At 39.5% G+C, this 15,988-nt stretch overlaps 1 protein-coding gene across 1 annotated transcript in view; it reads right to left on the bottom strand.

Annotated features, from left to right (window-relative positions):
• syne2a (spectrin repeat containing, nuclear envelope 2a) overlaps nt 1–15,988 on the bottom strand; it is a 62,178-nt gene that overhangs the window by 39,627 nt on the left and 6,563 nt on the right. Inside the window, 22 exon segments of the mRNA XM_072449379.1 lie at nt 224–365; nt 434–687; nt 849–1,049; nt 1,148–1,292; nt 1,575–1,909; nt 2,378–4,403; nt 4,472–4,698; nt 4,811–4,966; nt 5,825–5,977; nt 7,946–8,500; nt 10,123–10,207; nt 10,691–10,908; nt 11,271–11,417; nt 11,498–11,621; nt 11,980–12,088; nt 12,578–12,816; nt 13,489–13,584; nt 13,922–14,130; nt 14,359–14,562; nt 14,687–14,788; nt 14,891–15,058; nt 15,793–15,954. Coding sequence (XP_072305480.1) covers nt 224–365; nt 434–687; nt 849–1,049; nt 1,148–1,292; nt 1,575–1,909; nt 2,378–4,403; nt 4,472–4,698; nt 4,811–4,966; nt 5,825–5,977; nt 7,946–8,500; nt 10,123–10,207; nt 10,691–10,908; nt 11,271–11,417; nt 11,498–11,621; nt 11,980–12,088; nt 12,578–12,816; nt 13,489–13,584; nt 13,922–14,130; nt 14,359–14,562; nt 14,687–14,788; nt 14,891–15,058; nt 15,793–15,954 — 6,057 coding nt within the window.

Here is a 15,988-nt window from a genome sequence, read left to right as displayed (position 1 = left end):
ATACTTTCTTGTCATTATGGATGGTTCCTTCCATTGCATACATCTACAGTTGGCAATAATTACAGAATAGGCAGTGGAGTATCTTGTATAGAAATATGAATAAAAACAAAAAACATGCTTTAAAACATTCCACAAACAAATGTATTCTAGAAGCTACTGTACAGACAGCTTTCCAGCTGGTTTAAAATATAAATAGGCAGCAGACTTTAAAATAATATCCTACCTGTTGTTGACTTTGACTAGAACTCTCCAGTGTCGAGAACAGGTATAAAACATGATTCTCCAATTCTGTCAGTTCTTCCATAACCTGCCGTTTCTCCTTCTCCTGCGCTGTTTCTACCACCTTCTGATTCCTCTCCATCAAACTAAGGAGAACAGACATTTACAAATATCTGTAAAATAAATCAGGCAACTTATGTAAGCATTAGCCTACCTTCTGACACTGTCTTTAATCTCTACCAGAGTTTTGCCCAGGGGCCCAGGACTGGTGGGACCCTGGGAGTGGGATGGGCTCAGGGCGTGCTCCAGGCGCCGCTCCAGGGATGTTAGCGCACGCTGCTCCTTCTCCAGCCCAGCCTGGTGCAGCTCGGCCTGGGCCAAGAGCGTCATAGAGCCGTCCTCAGAGACACCACCAGCGGAGCCAGGTCCAGTCTGAAGAGACGCTATGGAGGAGCAGCACTGCTCAATCTAAACAAAGTTATGATATGATGACTTTTTTATATCTATTTAAATATTACAGATAGGTAGCAATTTTAGGATTTAAGATATTTAGTGCTACATGTACAAATGAAACTGAAATATTAAGTATCCCCTATAATTATAATCTAATCAACTAAAATAAAACTCACACTTGAGGTCATATTCCTCCATTCCTCTGCCTTCAGTTCAGTGTGTGCTGATAGAAGGCCAACCTTACGCCGCAATGCAGTCCACTTCCTCCAGAGGGCGCTCAAACCCCCTGCTCTATCTACCCCAGAGCCAGGCATCAGACATCCAGCTCCCAGATCCTTTATCTGACCAGCAAGTCCCTGGAGCTCCTCTATTAACAGCTACAAACACAGGACATCAACATTCAAGTCAAGAACATCAAATAAAAATGTGCTGTTATTATTACACTTGTCAATAAACAGTACCAAATGATGCCTACCTTGGCCGTTTTCTGTTGGGCAATACACTGTTCATACGATCTGATACGTTCGGTTACACACTTAGATAAATTGTCTTCAAGTCCACAGATAATCTTCACAACATCTTCATGTTTACTTGCGTGCTTTTGTTGCCTTTCTGAACACCTACGCACAGATAGAATTTGATGAAGATAAATGCTAGCAACGATTGCACCTATTTAAGTTTGTTGCATGACAAGAACAACTGTGTAAAGGAAATTCTAATTTAAGAAAAGTTTTTAAAAGTTTTGTGAGAAAGATATTGCATTTTCTCCTGCATTTGTGAGTGTTAATATGGTTATTTTATAAGATTTTTTTTTTCAGAAATGTACCTAGAAACTGCAGCGTCTACATTTTATTATTCTAACACAAAATAATGTATCAAATAATCCATTTAAAATCCCCTACCTGTGTAGAGCCTCTAGCCGGAGTTGGGCCTGGGCCTCCAGCACTGCCCGCTTCACCAGTAACTGACCCAGTATCTCAACATGAACCTGCTCCATCTTTGTACGGGACAAGCAGCACTGCTGGGGTAAGAGTTTAGTGAAATAGTCCACATGTGCCTGAAACCCATCCTTGAAAGCGTCTCGGGCCTGTTGGGTCTGTCTTTGTTCTTCTGTGCAGTCCACAAACCCTCCAGTGGAAGAGAGAAATGTGGCCTCAGCGTTATGAAGGAAGACCATCGCTCCCTGTGCAGCCCACTGGTGATCTTTCAGCGATTCACGCGCCTGGGAGAGACTCTCCTGTAGAATAAACAATAAAATGCAGATTAAAAAAAATTACCTATTTCAAGCATTATTCAGGATTGTTGAAATACTTGAGGGTACTTTTTATGTAATTCAGAATTGTATTTTTTTCATGTTTTCAACTTGAATGTGACTTGATACAACTTGCAACAATGACTGTGTCAGAAAAACACCCCATGACATCAGCTGGTGGCATTTTCATTTCTGGGGCAGGACTATTATGCTGGATTATTCAAACAAACCACAACGAGAGGTGTTTTCTTCATGAGAGGACTATTACAACATGGTTAAAAGAAAAATAAGGACCTTTAGGGACATAGTGGCAATAATGCTAAATTCAACATCTTGCAGTGGTTTATCTTAGTTACATGTCTTCAAATACTGCATATAATGAGAGGTGACAGTGGTGTGGTGTTTTAAGCATTCATCTACAAACGCTGGTAGCTGGTTCAAATGTCAACTCACCATTTGCAAAAGGCACTCCTTCACAGCTGCATTCCGAGTCACATAAAGCTCTCCGTGATGTTTCAGATTCTTCTTTTCCTTTCTCGCGAGACCTTCCAACACCCTCATAGCGGACTCCATGTTCCTCCACCACACCCAGTACTTCTGTAGCCTCACGTCAATGGCCTTTTCATTCGGCTCCACCAGTTCAGCCTCCTCCAATTCTTCTTTAGTCTTCTGCATTAGCCCCTTTGTCCCTCGCAGTTCTGTTTCAAAGCGTAGTCCGAGCCTAAGTTTGCTCTCCAGGTTTTTGATATCTTCTGTGATGGCATTCTCCCAGGTGACTAAAGTCTCCACAGTCTTTTGTATCATCTGCCTTTCTGTATTCAACTCGGAAGGATACAAATCATGTGCAATAGCCTCCAGTTGATCAGCAACTTCTTGGCATTTCGTCTTCACTAAAGGCAATTGAACCAGTAGATGTTGGCACAGTTTAAATCTTTCTCCCAATTGTGTTGTTTTATCTTTTGCACTTGTTATTTGTTCATTTACTATGCCCTTTGACTGCTCCATCTGCCTTCTCAATTGCACATATTTGTCTTGCTCAACTGCACAGAGGCTCAAAACATTGCACTTGTCATTAAGTTCTCCAATAGCATCTAACATTGAAGTACGCTTATCATCCTGGCAGAGTTGTATCACCTGCACTTGGCATTGATGCTCAGTTAGCTTGTATTTCAAAAGCCTAATTTCAGATATAGATTCTAATGTGAGTGGGAACCTTTTCTTGTTCAGGGCAATGCAAATATTCTGTAAGCTTGTGTCAATTTTTGACAAATCCGCATTGCATTTGTTCCATAGGTGCTTACGCTCTTCCAGCTCTAATACAACAGCTTTTTCCTGAGCTAAAAAAGCGGCAATTTCAGTTCGGATTCCTGCCAGTCTATTCACCAGATAGCAGCTCTCTCCAGGACTCAACTCCAGAAAAATCTTCTCGCAATGTTCCTCCAGTGCATCTACCACTTTCTGTTTCCCCTCAATTTCCATTCCATTTTGAATACGAACCTTGTATTCCATTTCTAGATTTGTTAGATCAACTTGGATGTTGTCGACAGGACCAAAAGAGTCTTTTTTGGTCTCTATTTCAGCAAGCCATGCATCCACGCCTGCAAGCTGTTGGAGCAATGTTTCCCTATCATTTAAGTTGTCTTTCATAGTTTCAAGGCATTTGCAAAAGTTGCCAGAAATAGGCTGATATAGCTCTAATAATGCTTTGTGCACTTGGTCATTTTCTTTTTTAGTTAACGTTTTTATTTCCTCTAACTGAAACTCTTGAACCTGGGCTTGCCTAGGCAAAATATTAGTTTGAAATTTCTCCATCTCTGCAATCTGAATGTGAGCCACATCCGGAAATAAAGCTAACTTTTCACCAGTAAGAATCTGGAGTTCTGCTAGTTTGGCCCATACAATGAAATCTTGTAGTTTCACGTGAAGATCTTTGGGGAAAATGCCTTCACAATTCCCACTTAGAATTCCGAGTTTCATCTTGGCTTCATTGAGGAGTGATCCCAAGGCCTCAAGATCCTTTTTTGATTCATCTCTGTCTTTTTGTCCAACACAAAACTGTGAAATGTCATCAAATTGTGAGTGCAAATGTGCATGGTGCTGCCTGTAAAGTTTCAGGTCTGCTGTCCATGTGAGCAGGTGCATTGTATTATTAAAGTTTGGTCGCATCACAACTGATTCCGATGAAATTAACAACTCTTCAAGTTTGCCTTTAAGTGCTTTTGTTTCTTGTTTGAAGGCAGAAAGTTGAGAGGCTGAGTTTAAAGCGTGTTGTAGTGTCATTTTGATATTTTGTTCCATTACTCTCCATTCCTCCTGTGTGCAGGCCATACGGGCCATCAGAACTCCATCTCTTTCAGTGTGAAGTGACAACTGGCTGCTCAACTTGACAAACTCATCAATAAGACACTTTTTCTGCTCCAAAGTCTTCAATAGAGCGGTCAGCTGTTCTGCTACACGTCCACTGCTTCCCAAAGTATCCCTAACAAAAATAGCATCCATAAGTAACATTGCAAACATTTTAAAATATATAATTCTTTTTGCACTTACAAATTAATTTTCCCCTTCTGGGTCATCACCACTTCCAGGAATGCTTTGGTCAATTTTGATTGCCTGTGATATTGTTTGACCTGATCTAATTGTGCAGCTTTCACTTGCACCGTGTCAGAGGCATCCAGCAGGGCGGCGCTACACAGGCTTTCAACCCTTTTAGAGACATCAGGATCCACAGTCTGCTTTAATGCATCTGCTTTTTCCTGGACACAGCATTTGAGGTTCTACAAGAAAACAAAGTCATGTCGCGCAAATTTTAAAGAGTAAAACTCAAATATTATTATTGGTGAATCAAGCAGTAATTAATAAATAACAGTAAATGTGATGAAAGTATACTTCTGCCTCCTGTAGCTGTCTCGTCATGGCTGTGAGGTCGGACTGTGCAGGTTGGTAGTGGCAAACAAACACTCTTTGAATAGTTTGCATTAAGTGGATTTCAGCTTCAACGGGACAGGATTTCAGGAACCAGTTTAGATCAAGCCGTGGTGCTATCTGTGAACAAAAACAATGATCTAAGAGAGCAAGTGTAGACAATATAATATATAATACAACGACGCACATTGCGACCTTTCTTTAGCCTTTAACTAATCGTTTTCTATCATTCCTTTTTGTTTAAGAGTTACTACAGCAAATCTAGTTATCCAGGCGTGACACTGTGTGATTTTAGTGTTAAATGGATAAAATACGGTCACTGTATCTGTATTTTTTACGATATATTGGCCCAGATGGAGATGATTTGTCTGTTCAGGAAATCACTTGGATGTTAGTTCTTCCTGTTTACTTTGAGATGCATCATGGGAATACACAAACATCAATCAAAACACTCAGGCCTTATCTCTTCAATGTAGCGTCACTTCCTTTCTCCAAGTTCCACCAAGTTTTAGGCATAATTTTAATTTTAAATAGGGATGGGACGAGGCACAATTCCCAAACATGAGAAACAAGGTCCATAAGAACAAGACGAGATGTGACATAATTTAATTATAAATAAATTGTGTGGTTCAGCTCACATTTTTGACCTCACAATTTTCTTTTGCTGTTATAGTAGCACTGCAAAAGTAGCACAACATCATTCCACACCTGTGTTCACAATAATTATTGGTTTTACCTCTTGTGACACAAGATCTTGTCCCATCCCTAATCACTGACCTAAATTATGGACTGTAATATATTGCCATGTAAGAAGTATATTCCAATACTGTGACAATAATAGCAACCACAGGGCAGCATAAGCATGTTCACGGAAGTCAGGTAAGGGCATCTGACTTACAACCTATGGCCAAATCAATATGCACATAACGACATGTGAACTTAATCACAACAAAAGAACATTTGAAAGCTGATACTCACATTTATAATGCAACTGTTTCCCACCAAGCTCTGGACACCATCTAACATGTCCCGCATTGTGAACTTGTGCTTGGACGATCCACTTGTCGCCTCTCCTGCTCCGCAGTAATCGCCCGCTTCGTTCATCTTCTCCGGTTCCATTTCTAAGGCCGTCTGAAACACACAGGACATTGGCTGGTGTTAGATTTCAGCCTCCTATGTTTGTCCATAGATAATAACAAGGCTTCCTGCTCTGTCCCAGCCCCGAGTGAGGTAAGTATCAGTGTGAGTCAGGTCCAGTTGGTACAAGAATGTGAGACAAACCCAGGGGGAAAGGGGAAACCACTGCCTTTGAGCTTCTGTTTAAAGATATTCTCCGTTCATGTGTTTTGACAGTGTTAGACTGGCCTGGCACCTCAGCACCTCAGCACGACAGATACAAGGAAACACTCTGCATTGTCTAGTAAGAGGCGTGAATGTTGCATTACTGGCTAAATTTAAGACTAAGAGAATATAACTCCTCAGTTCACTTTGAAATGAATACAGGCCACACTTCAGCATCCAATAATCTATGAAAAATACTCAACAGGTTTTAGCACAACAAGCAGCAAATAAAGAGCACATGGTGGAAGTATGTTGACTACTAATGACAGAATGTGCAGTCGCCATAGCTTTAATACTTGGCATTTTTTCCACCGGCCCTGACAGTGAAGACACAAGCAAATGTGGTTCAGTTAGTCATTGATTTGATAATGTAAACCTTTCAATCAGATACCAATAAATGTAAAAAATATACAGTATTTTAAAAAGTTTAAGTAGCGTACAAGACCACGAAAGTCACAAAATAACCAGAGAATGAAATCTTTACAGCCAAATTAGATCACAAATGTATTATCGTGCACCACAAGTGAGTGATGTTTCATTAGACTTTTATTTTTGTACATAATAATAATAATAATAATAATAATAACTTTTATTTATATAGCGCTTTTCAGTGACCCAAAGACGCTGAACATAATAAAAAAGGGGGGGGGGTATTTACAGACAGGGGGGACAACACGTACAGAACACATTAATATACAGATAAAATGAACAAGACAGAAGAAGTAGAGAGAAAAAGATGGGGATGTAACAGGGGGTAGAAGTGTAGGCAATGGGGTAGAGGAGGCTAGGGGTAGGGGAGGTCATAGGCTTGGGTGAAGAGGTATGTTTTTAGGGGGGATTTGAATGTTGTGAGTGAGGGAGAGTGGCGGACAGGTTGGGGGAGGGAGTTCCAGAGTCGGGGTGCTGTTCGGGAGAATGCTCTGTCGCCAAAAGTTTTGAGTCGGGATGTTGGTGCAGTCAGGGTGAGAGAGGAGGAGGATCGGAGAGCTCGGGTGGGGCGGTGGGGGATGAGGAGGTCAGACAGGTAGGGGGGGGCAAGGTGGTGAAGAGCTTTGAAGGTGAGGAGGAGTATTTTAAAGTTTATGCGCTGCATAGTAAGCCTAATCTTATTTTCTATCTTATAGCCTATTTTAATTTTTATCCTACAGCAGATTTAAATTGTTTTTCTTTTTGACTTTACATAGGTTGTTTTATCATTGCTCATTGTTTTATGTTGCACCAAATCACCAAAGCAAGTTCCTATGTTTGTGAATTCTGTTCATTGACAATAAACAAAAGGCAATAAACCTTTTCTGAATCTGGTTTTAGTTGTACTGTACTCTTTCCACCCCTTCTAACAAACTATTAAACATTGTTTAATATTTATGAAGATAAGGAATACTCTTGCATGATTCAGATTCAACTACTGAAATAGTACAGAACAGATGTGAAACCTATTTCCAAAGTTCCAAATGGCAAACTTTTACATGAAAACACATACAAATGACTGCTCTGCCTGGGCTGAATTTGTCACTGAAATAAAAGTTGTAAAATGCCAAAAAGACAAGTTAGAGAAACTGATAGGGTGAGTAGAAAGCATCACTGGAAATGTCACAGAAAACCTTGTGTAATAATGTTATAAAGTATCTTCAGAAATGTTAAAGGAGTTTGCTGTAGTGAAGAAATATATGTATTTTCAAGTTAGATACATTGATCATGATTCTTTTAGCTAGAAAACAATAGAAAGGTGGTAAAGTAGTGTTAGAATACATGAAGTACCTGACATGCTGTGTCCTCCGATGACCCAGGAAGCTCTAGTCTGCACACTTCTTTCAGCAGTTTGCCAATACTGTCCAAATACAGTTTTTCTTCTTCGTTTACACATCCTATTGTTACATCCACTGTATCCATTGATATTTTGTTCTTTGTTAAGCCTTTGAAATCCACTGTGCGCAAAACAGTTCCTACTTTACCATCTTCAAAACTACAAAAATCTGTGTCATCTTGTTTTACATTTTTGTCCATTTCTTCTACAATTGCATTGCATCCAGTGTATTTTTCAATGCAAGTTGAGTTTTCATGTATTTTCCTTTGTGAATCGTGGACAAAGGCCTGGGTTTGTTGGATTTCTGCGAGACAAGTGTCCAGAGTCTGTGTTTGCAGTCCCTGGGTTGGATTATTTCGAGGGACAGCTGAAATGTGTTTTTCTTCTGAGATGAATGATTTTTGGATTTCAATTTTCTTCTCACTTTGAAAAGGATGCAATAGTTGGGAGAGTGAGGCAGTGTTATCTTCTCTGTCGACTGAAATGAATTCTTCCAAGCCAAGAGACTGCTGTGTAAAAAACAACAATAATAGTATTAGTAATCATAATGCTGATGGTTATTTCACACCTAATGCAGCAAATATCACTGCACAGTGTACACAGTACACAGTACACAGTACACAGTACACAGTACACAGTACACAGTACACAGCACTATGTTAGATTAATTAAACTACCTAGGCTACAGTGGCTAGTCTTTTGGAAAAGTCAGACCAGAAACACCCGAGCTTTTCTCTGATCATTTTTTCTCTAGACCTCCCTTATACCTGCCCTCCCTTGTTCACTGCTTCTAATGTAACTTTTGAATAAAACATACTTAATCATAATTATTACTTTAAAGATGCCTCCGTGTCTAAATTACAAACTGCCAAACTTGTAAACCAGAATTGATCAAGGTCAATGCCTTAACAAAGAAAACGGGTTCACTACCCGCTTGTCTCAGTGGAAATGTTATTGAATGGCCAGACATGATCTACAGAATGGCATTAAAGTCATCCATCCCCATGGCCAAGTTACAGGTTAGATCCATGGAGAGGCAAGCAGTGAGAATGCATGTTCTTTTACATTCAAATTTAAAGCAATAAAATCACCCGCAATAAAACAAAGACTGATAATGTTTAATGCCAAACTGTGGAACATTCCAGGCAAAGTATCTCCATGACGACACTCTCCGCCAGATAATTCAAAGCTAGTTAGAGGAGAACTTTAGCAGAACACAACCGGCAGAAGCCCGTGAACCTCTTGTCTTAATGGTCCAGGATGCTCACATGGTATTTTGATGTAAAACCAGATTGGTTGGTTAACGTTTTTCATGTAAGGATTGGTTTATTTTATTGATTTTTTTATGACTGGCACTGTTCATAGTTTTAAAAAGTCAAGTATGAACCTTTCAAAAAGATTAGCCTTCCACTAAAAGCACACAACTGTTTATTATGCTAACTGTGTGGCACAAAGAAGCAAAGGTAAACCCCTTGTATTATTAAAGGACAGGGGATGTGCTGTACCTGTGACATTTAGGAAAAAAGAAAAGCTCAAAAATTTTGAAAACCATGCTGTGAATAAAATTATAAATGTTTTAAAATTGCACAAAGGGCAGAAATGGTCTTGTATTAGCGCTAAGTGCTGGCTAAAATGGGTTGTTAAGAGTGAGTTTATTTTTTGCATTTTAGGGAACATATGTTTGGATTACTTTTCATGACAAAAGTTTCACAGTGAGTGGTTTTATGGAGAGCAGCTTTTTCAATGAATTGTTTAACACTAATCTAGTTAATAGGGCTGGGTATTGTCTAATAATACCTCACGATACAAAACATCCCAAAACTCAGATCTTCATACAATATGTGTCTTGATTCATGGATGTATCTTAAAATCTGTGTGAAAAGGTTACAAAAATTATGTTTGGATTATGTAGAATAACAAAATGCATTGGAAGTCCATGTTCACAATGTCGTTAATATCAGAACACAATTGCCCTGTGATTAAGTCGCCTTTTCTTGGTCTGCCTGCATTTCATGTCAGATGCCCTTCCTGTGCTCTTCAAATGTTATCCAAACACAGGCACAAAAAGTTAAAATGGACAGTAATTCACAACAAAAGGAAACGCAGAGAGTAAATAGTGTGTGTTTTGCACCTCGGACAGTGGTGGTTCATTTAGCTCTGTTTGGCTGCACTGCTGCATATGTCTCCTGCCCTGTGTCAGCTCTGTTTCCATAAACCTGCAGAAAATACAGACATAAGACTCATGCACTGAGACAATATGTTTATGATGTTTTACTGCACAAAGCATGACTGGCTTTTTCTACTGCGTTTACAACTGTAACAGCAGCAGATATTTATTAAAGGTACACTATGTAACTTTTCCCGTGCTACCTGCTTTAACTGCGTCTCCTGCACTTATTCAATACCAGGTGTTTTAATTGCTAAATAATACTTACAGAAACATGCATATGTATTGTGACCAATAACTTGGCCTGTTCGTCTCCATGGAGATAGATATGTATTATGCCATAATGTGGGACATTCCAGGCGAAGCAATTACCAAGAACTGGTTTGATGGTTTACCTGCTTGTCTCCATGGTGATTGCTAAGTTGTATATAGTTTTGTGGAACACGTTAGGCAAAACAACATGTCTCCACAAGGTTACATAGTGCCTCTTTAACCAAACAATACAATGGTTTAACTTCATACATAACTTTACCTCTCTTGATTGGAAACAGCCTCCACAGTGTGTTCTTCCATCTGCTGACCATTCTGCTTGTTCTGCTCCTGACCCGTCTTGTCTTTGATGCTGTCGTATAGCGCCCTCTTCAGGTGAAGGAGGGTTTGAATTTCTTGAGCTAGGCTGTTGTTTGGGTCCATGTGTGTAACATGCTGACTAAGGACTTTCTCTATTGCTATTAATTGCTGTAGCACAACCTAAACAGAGAGAGACATATTATGAATATTATATTACATGGAAAAGATTATATAACATTATGGAAAGTTAAATAGAAAGTTACATTCCTAACGAAACATTGAAGTACATTAATTATTGATCTGGTTTTGTTACAAACATTAGTATAGAAAATATATTATGACATATAATTATTAGTTATTATTGAATATGTATATGCATATTTTTGCCTGTCTTGGATCTTGGATAAAGGGAGTTAAATACATTAGGAAGGGCATCTGACTTCGACAAAGTAAAAGTAGGCTATAAAATCGATAACAAGTAACCAGTTAAGATGTAAATGAAGTCTTTATTAGTGCTTTGTTGGTGCTTTGAGTGAGGTAACCTCTTGAGCAGAGCCTGATGTGTCTGGTTTGTCCGTCTGGCTGTCACACAACTTTCCTTGCAGAGACGTCAGTTTGTGGCTGCAGTCCTGGAGCAGCCGGCAAAGGTCCCCATTGTCACACGTTGCTTCACCAGTAATGGACACTTCCTACGGACAGACCAGGCACAGCCCTGAGTCAGCAGCTAAGCTAAAACAAGAGACACACAATGAGACGGGGATAACTTTACATCCAGCAGGGCCTTGAGCAGTGTCAGGCAGCGCTCCAGATCAAACCAATGTGAGTCATGAAGAATGTGGCCCTCCCTCATGTTGTTGTTATGTTTCGGGGCAACCTGTTGCTCACTATTTAATCTAATGGAAAAGACAAAAAGAAATCACATTTTTCAAGTGTAATTTATTACATTATTTATTTATTTATTTATTATTTATTATTATTTATTACAATTCTTGTACCTTTTCTCTTTATTTAGTCATTGTAAATCTATCATACTGCACATCCCCAATAGATAGATAACATATTTTGTAACTTTTCTTTTTTGCACTTAAGCACTTTAGCACAGAAATGTCACAGCCTCTTTTATGATGCTTTTTACTTTATTCCTCTATTCCTTTATTACTGTATTCCTCTGTTTTTTCTCCCTTATTTAATCGTCTACTGTGACATTTATCATTAGTTAATATATTTTATTATTATCATTACTGTGAAGACTTGATTGGATGATTTGGCTGAACTTACTGTAGATTAACCTCTTTGATTTCTGTTTCCTGGACTCCATTACTCATGTCATCAGTACTTTCACTGGCACGTCTCTGACCGTCTTCTATTAGACTTGTCTGCAACACAAATGAACAAATGAAACGGAGACACACCTGACACAGAAGGAACATCACTGCACAAAACATGGACACTCCTCTTTGGACAGGTTCAAACACAAAACAGCAGTTAAGTGCGACCACACCTGTCTCCACAACTGAATCACAAAATGCCAGCAAACATCTTTTCACAATTGAATGTCTATAAACTACAAACATGTTTAGATTTGCTGCAGCTTTTAATCTCATCTATACCATTATAAAAACAAAAACTGTGTAAAACGATGTGTTAAAATGTACATTCTTTGGCCCAAGTGGTAAAAAATATCTTGTTTCTGTACAATCTATAGAGCTGTTATTGATTTATTCTAATTATTTGGGGTTTTCTGAAGTATTTGTCGTAGAATATTGAGGCTGTAATACTTAACCACAGTCTACCAAGGACTACATTTGAGCAGAATACGATTTAAATAAATTGAGACTTCTTACTGCACTCTCTGGGCCTCTCTGGACTCCACAGACTTCAGAAACTCGAGCTTCTGGTTTGTTCGCTGCTTTGACACAGGACTGGGAAGGCGGTGATTCATGCAGCTCCCTCGGTCCACCCGGTGCGCTTGTTTCACAGTTGTAATATCGCTCCAGCAGTTTCCCGCTCTCTTCAATCAGCGCCGACTTCTGAAATGTGGAGTTTCTTAAGAGCAACACAAGCTGAGAGAGATCCTCTGCCCTCACCCTGCAGGCCACAAAACAAACACAAACACAAAGCTGATTCATTTGCTTAGTCAAATGGGACTCACCAAAATGGCTTCTGTTGGTAAAAGTAAAATACGGTAATAATTTAATAAAATGACGACTACCAACGACTATATTAAACCCCCTGAAGACCTATTGTTCCCGTAATATGCTCTCAAACCACCCACACAAAAAAAACATGAATAAATCAACACATTTACATTTGGGCTTAGTTTAGTCCTGATGTAGACTAGATTTAGTCCTATTCTAGTCCTGGTTTGGCTCTTGCAGTCAAGATTAGATACGGGTTTAGCCCAAATTTTAACATGATTCGTCTGCAAATGAGTGCACACTCTTTGTATAATATATAAAGTAAGGTTAGTAGTAAAAATAGTGTCTTGGTTTTAAGCCGTTTATGCCGTTAGTCATCATTCCCAACCATTTAATCAACTCACTCTTACATTGAAGAGCAGACACACGGTAATGGTTTGGAGAGCATTAAATAATAATATAATGTAAATAGTGTATTTGTTCCTTCTATTTATATCTATAATTTATATTTATCTTATACTTTCATTTGTAAAACACTATGGCTCAGTTCTAATGAATGACGTGCCTCTAAAACTGCTTAAAACAAATAATCAAAATAGCAAAACACATAAGAAAAGTGCACCTTTGCTGAAGAACCTCCTCCTGTGAAATACTGGGTTCCTGAGTGACTTCATAAACGTTGGGTCTTTGTTTGAAACGCTCCGCTTGTGTTTGCAGCCTAAAAGACAAACAGTGTGTTACTACAATAAGAGCCGGGATGAGGACGCATGCTGCTCAAACAAGTCAGACTGGCTCTGCGGTCTCAACGTTGCAGGTCTAGGTCTATAACACACAATCTTCAATTCTTACGACTCCATGGTAAAAATAAAATAAAATATAAGGGTGGGGGAGACAATAATATCTACAAAAATGTCTGATCTGGGAAATTCTTTGATTCTTTTGACGAGCCTCCCGTTAATATCACAATAAATACCTTGATTCACATTCACACAAAAATACAGGTGTTATTCCACCGATCGAACCGTTGACAGTTTGCAGTAATTTGACATGGTTACCTGTCGTAGAGCTGGATGTCCCTGTGTGTTTTCTCCTCCACCACAGAGAAAAGCTGGTGCACCTTTGTAAGCCTCTCCTGCACTTTGTTTTCATCCTCACAGAGAATCTCCATGCCGCTGTCGGGACGTCCCACTGAGCCCAAGATCAGCAGGTCCTCACGGAGCGCAAGGACCTGCTCATCCTGAACATGGAGCAGCGAGTACAGATCCTACAGACAATAACAACAACAAAAACATGACCTATTTATGTTGTGAAATCTCAATAACTAAATATTACAGCTAATATTTGCCCTTAATTCTGATTGATAAATTATGCTGTGAGATATTGGTCTTTTGTTGTCCAATTGTTTGCTACCAATTATAAATGGCTGACAAATGTGTGTGTATCTTTCTTGCAATGACATGTTTCAGTGTGTGTTGAATGAAATGCACATTACCTGAAGCTTTGAGAGAAGTGCAGCTGGATCAGGGCCGCTGAGGCTGAGCAGGGCCTGGTGAACAGTGTGCAAGGAGCACAAACACTCTGTCATTCTTTCAGTCACGTTGGTTTTAGCTGCTTCTGTCTGTCTGAAGACCTGCTCGGCTTCAGAAATAAGCTCCGTCAATTCATCCATCCTCTCCCTCACCTGAGCCCGCCCCACCTGCATCAAACGGGAGAGCGATTACAACAATTAACTTCTGAAAAATCCATTACGAGTAGGAAAGGAATGCAGTGAAAGTCATGAATATGCTCACACTTAATAAAGCCATGATAAAAGAGTGTACCTGCAGCTCCAGTGGGGTCTCTGCTGTCTGAAGCAAGGCCTGAATCTCTGTTGTTATTCGACTGATGCACTTGATGCTCTCTTCCTGCGCTCTGACTTCATCCTGGACACAGTGGGCGGAGGTGAATATAGCTTCAAGCACACTTTACATTTCCCACATGAGATCCCATGTTTTACAGCATTAGAAACAGGAACACAAAGATACCTTCAAGGCCTCAATGTCCTCCTCAGTCTGGAACAATGGAGAGTGTGCAAAAGAAGAGAGTTTCTTCGCGGTCCAATGTTCTACCTCCAGGACCAGTTTGAGAGCTCCATCCCAAAGACTCAGGATGAAGCGCAGGTTTTCAAAGTGCGACTCGACTCGCTCAGAGATCTGCACGATCAAATGTACAGTGTCTTTGTATTTGTATTAATATATGTTGTAATGGTGTATAGTACGACGACGGAGTATAAGGGCCAACCAAAGAAAATAAAAATGCGCCACACTACGAGAATAATGTCATTAATTAATGAGAAAAAAGACGTTAATTAATGAGAAAAAAGTCTAAGTCAGAAAAAAGTCGTAACTTAACGAGAATAAACTTATAATTTAATGAGAATAAACTCAAGCGCCAACTCGAACCAAGTCAAGCGCCATTTGCGTCCTGGCGGTGGTGTGTTTGTGTGTATAATGAAGAATCCAGACAGATGCATTTGACTCAGTGTATTGACTTGTCAGATCGGCTTCATAGCTTAGTGCACAGTTCATTCAAAACAGAGCGCTGCTACTGGACTGTACCACACTGAGGGGGGAGCCCGTAACATGGTGCTGAAAGTGAAATGCGTATCGGCCTTTATTCTATTTAAATTATGAGATTATTCTCGTTATTTAACGAGAATAAAGTCATTTATTAATTTGATTATTCTCGTTAATTACGAGATTTTTCTCGTTATTTAACGAGAATAATGTAATTCATTAATTACTTCATTCTCGTAGTGCCCCGCATTTTTTTTTTTGGGGGTTGGCCCTTATACTCCGCCGTAGTATAGTTGTAAAAGGTCAGTTTTATGTATACGTCTCCAGTTGCTGATCCAACTGCTTGATTACGATTTCATAGTTGATCTTACATCGAGCCAGTGGTCCATCAGACTCTGGGCCTCCGACTCAAACGGGATGTTGCTGGTGCAGTGAGGCACTTGTTGTACATGACTGTGAAGTTGTTTAGAGATTCTTCTCAGCTCTCCAACTCTGTCCCCAAGATTATTCAGCTCTGCTTTAGTTTCAGTCACCTGTAGTAAAATATTTTAGATTAATTCAGGAAAG

This window comes from Eucyclogobius newberryi, unplaced genomic scaffold, assembly GCF_026437365.1.
Source record: "Eucyclogobius newberryi isolate DKJ021-1_F unplaced genomic scaffold, fEucNew1.0.hap1 SCAF_1, whole genome shotgun sequence".
Taxonomy (NCBI): Eukaryota; Metazoa; Chordata; class Actinopteri; order Gobiiformes; family Gobiidae; genus Eucyclogobius; species Eucyclogobius newberryi.
This window is presented reverse-complemented; position numbering and strand designations above follow the sequence as displayed.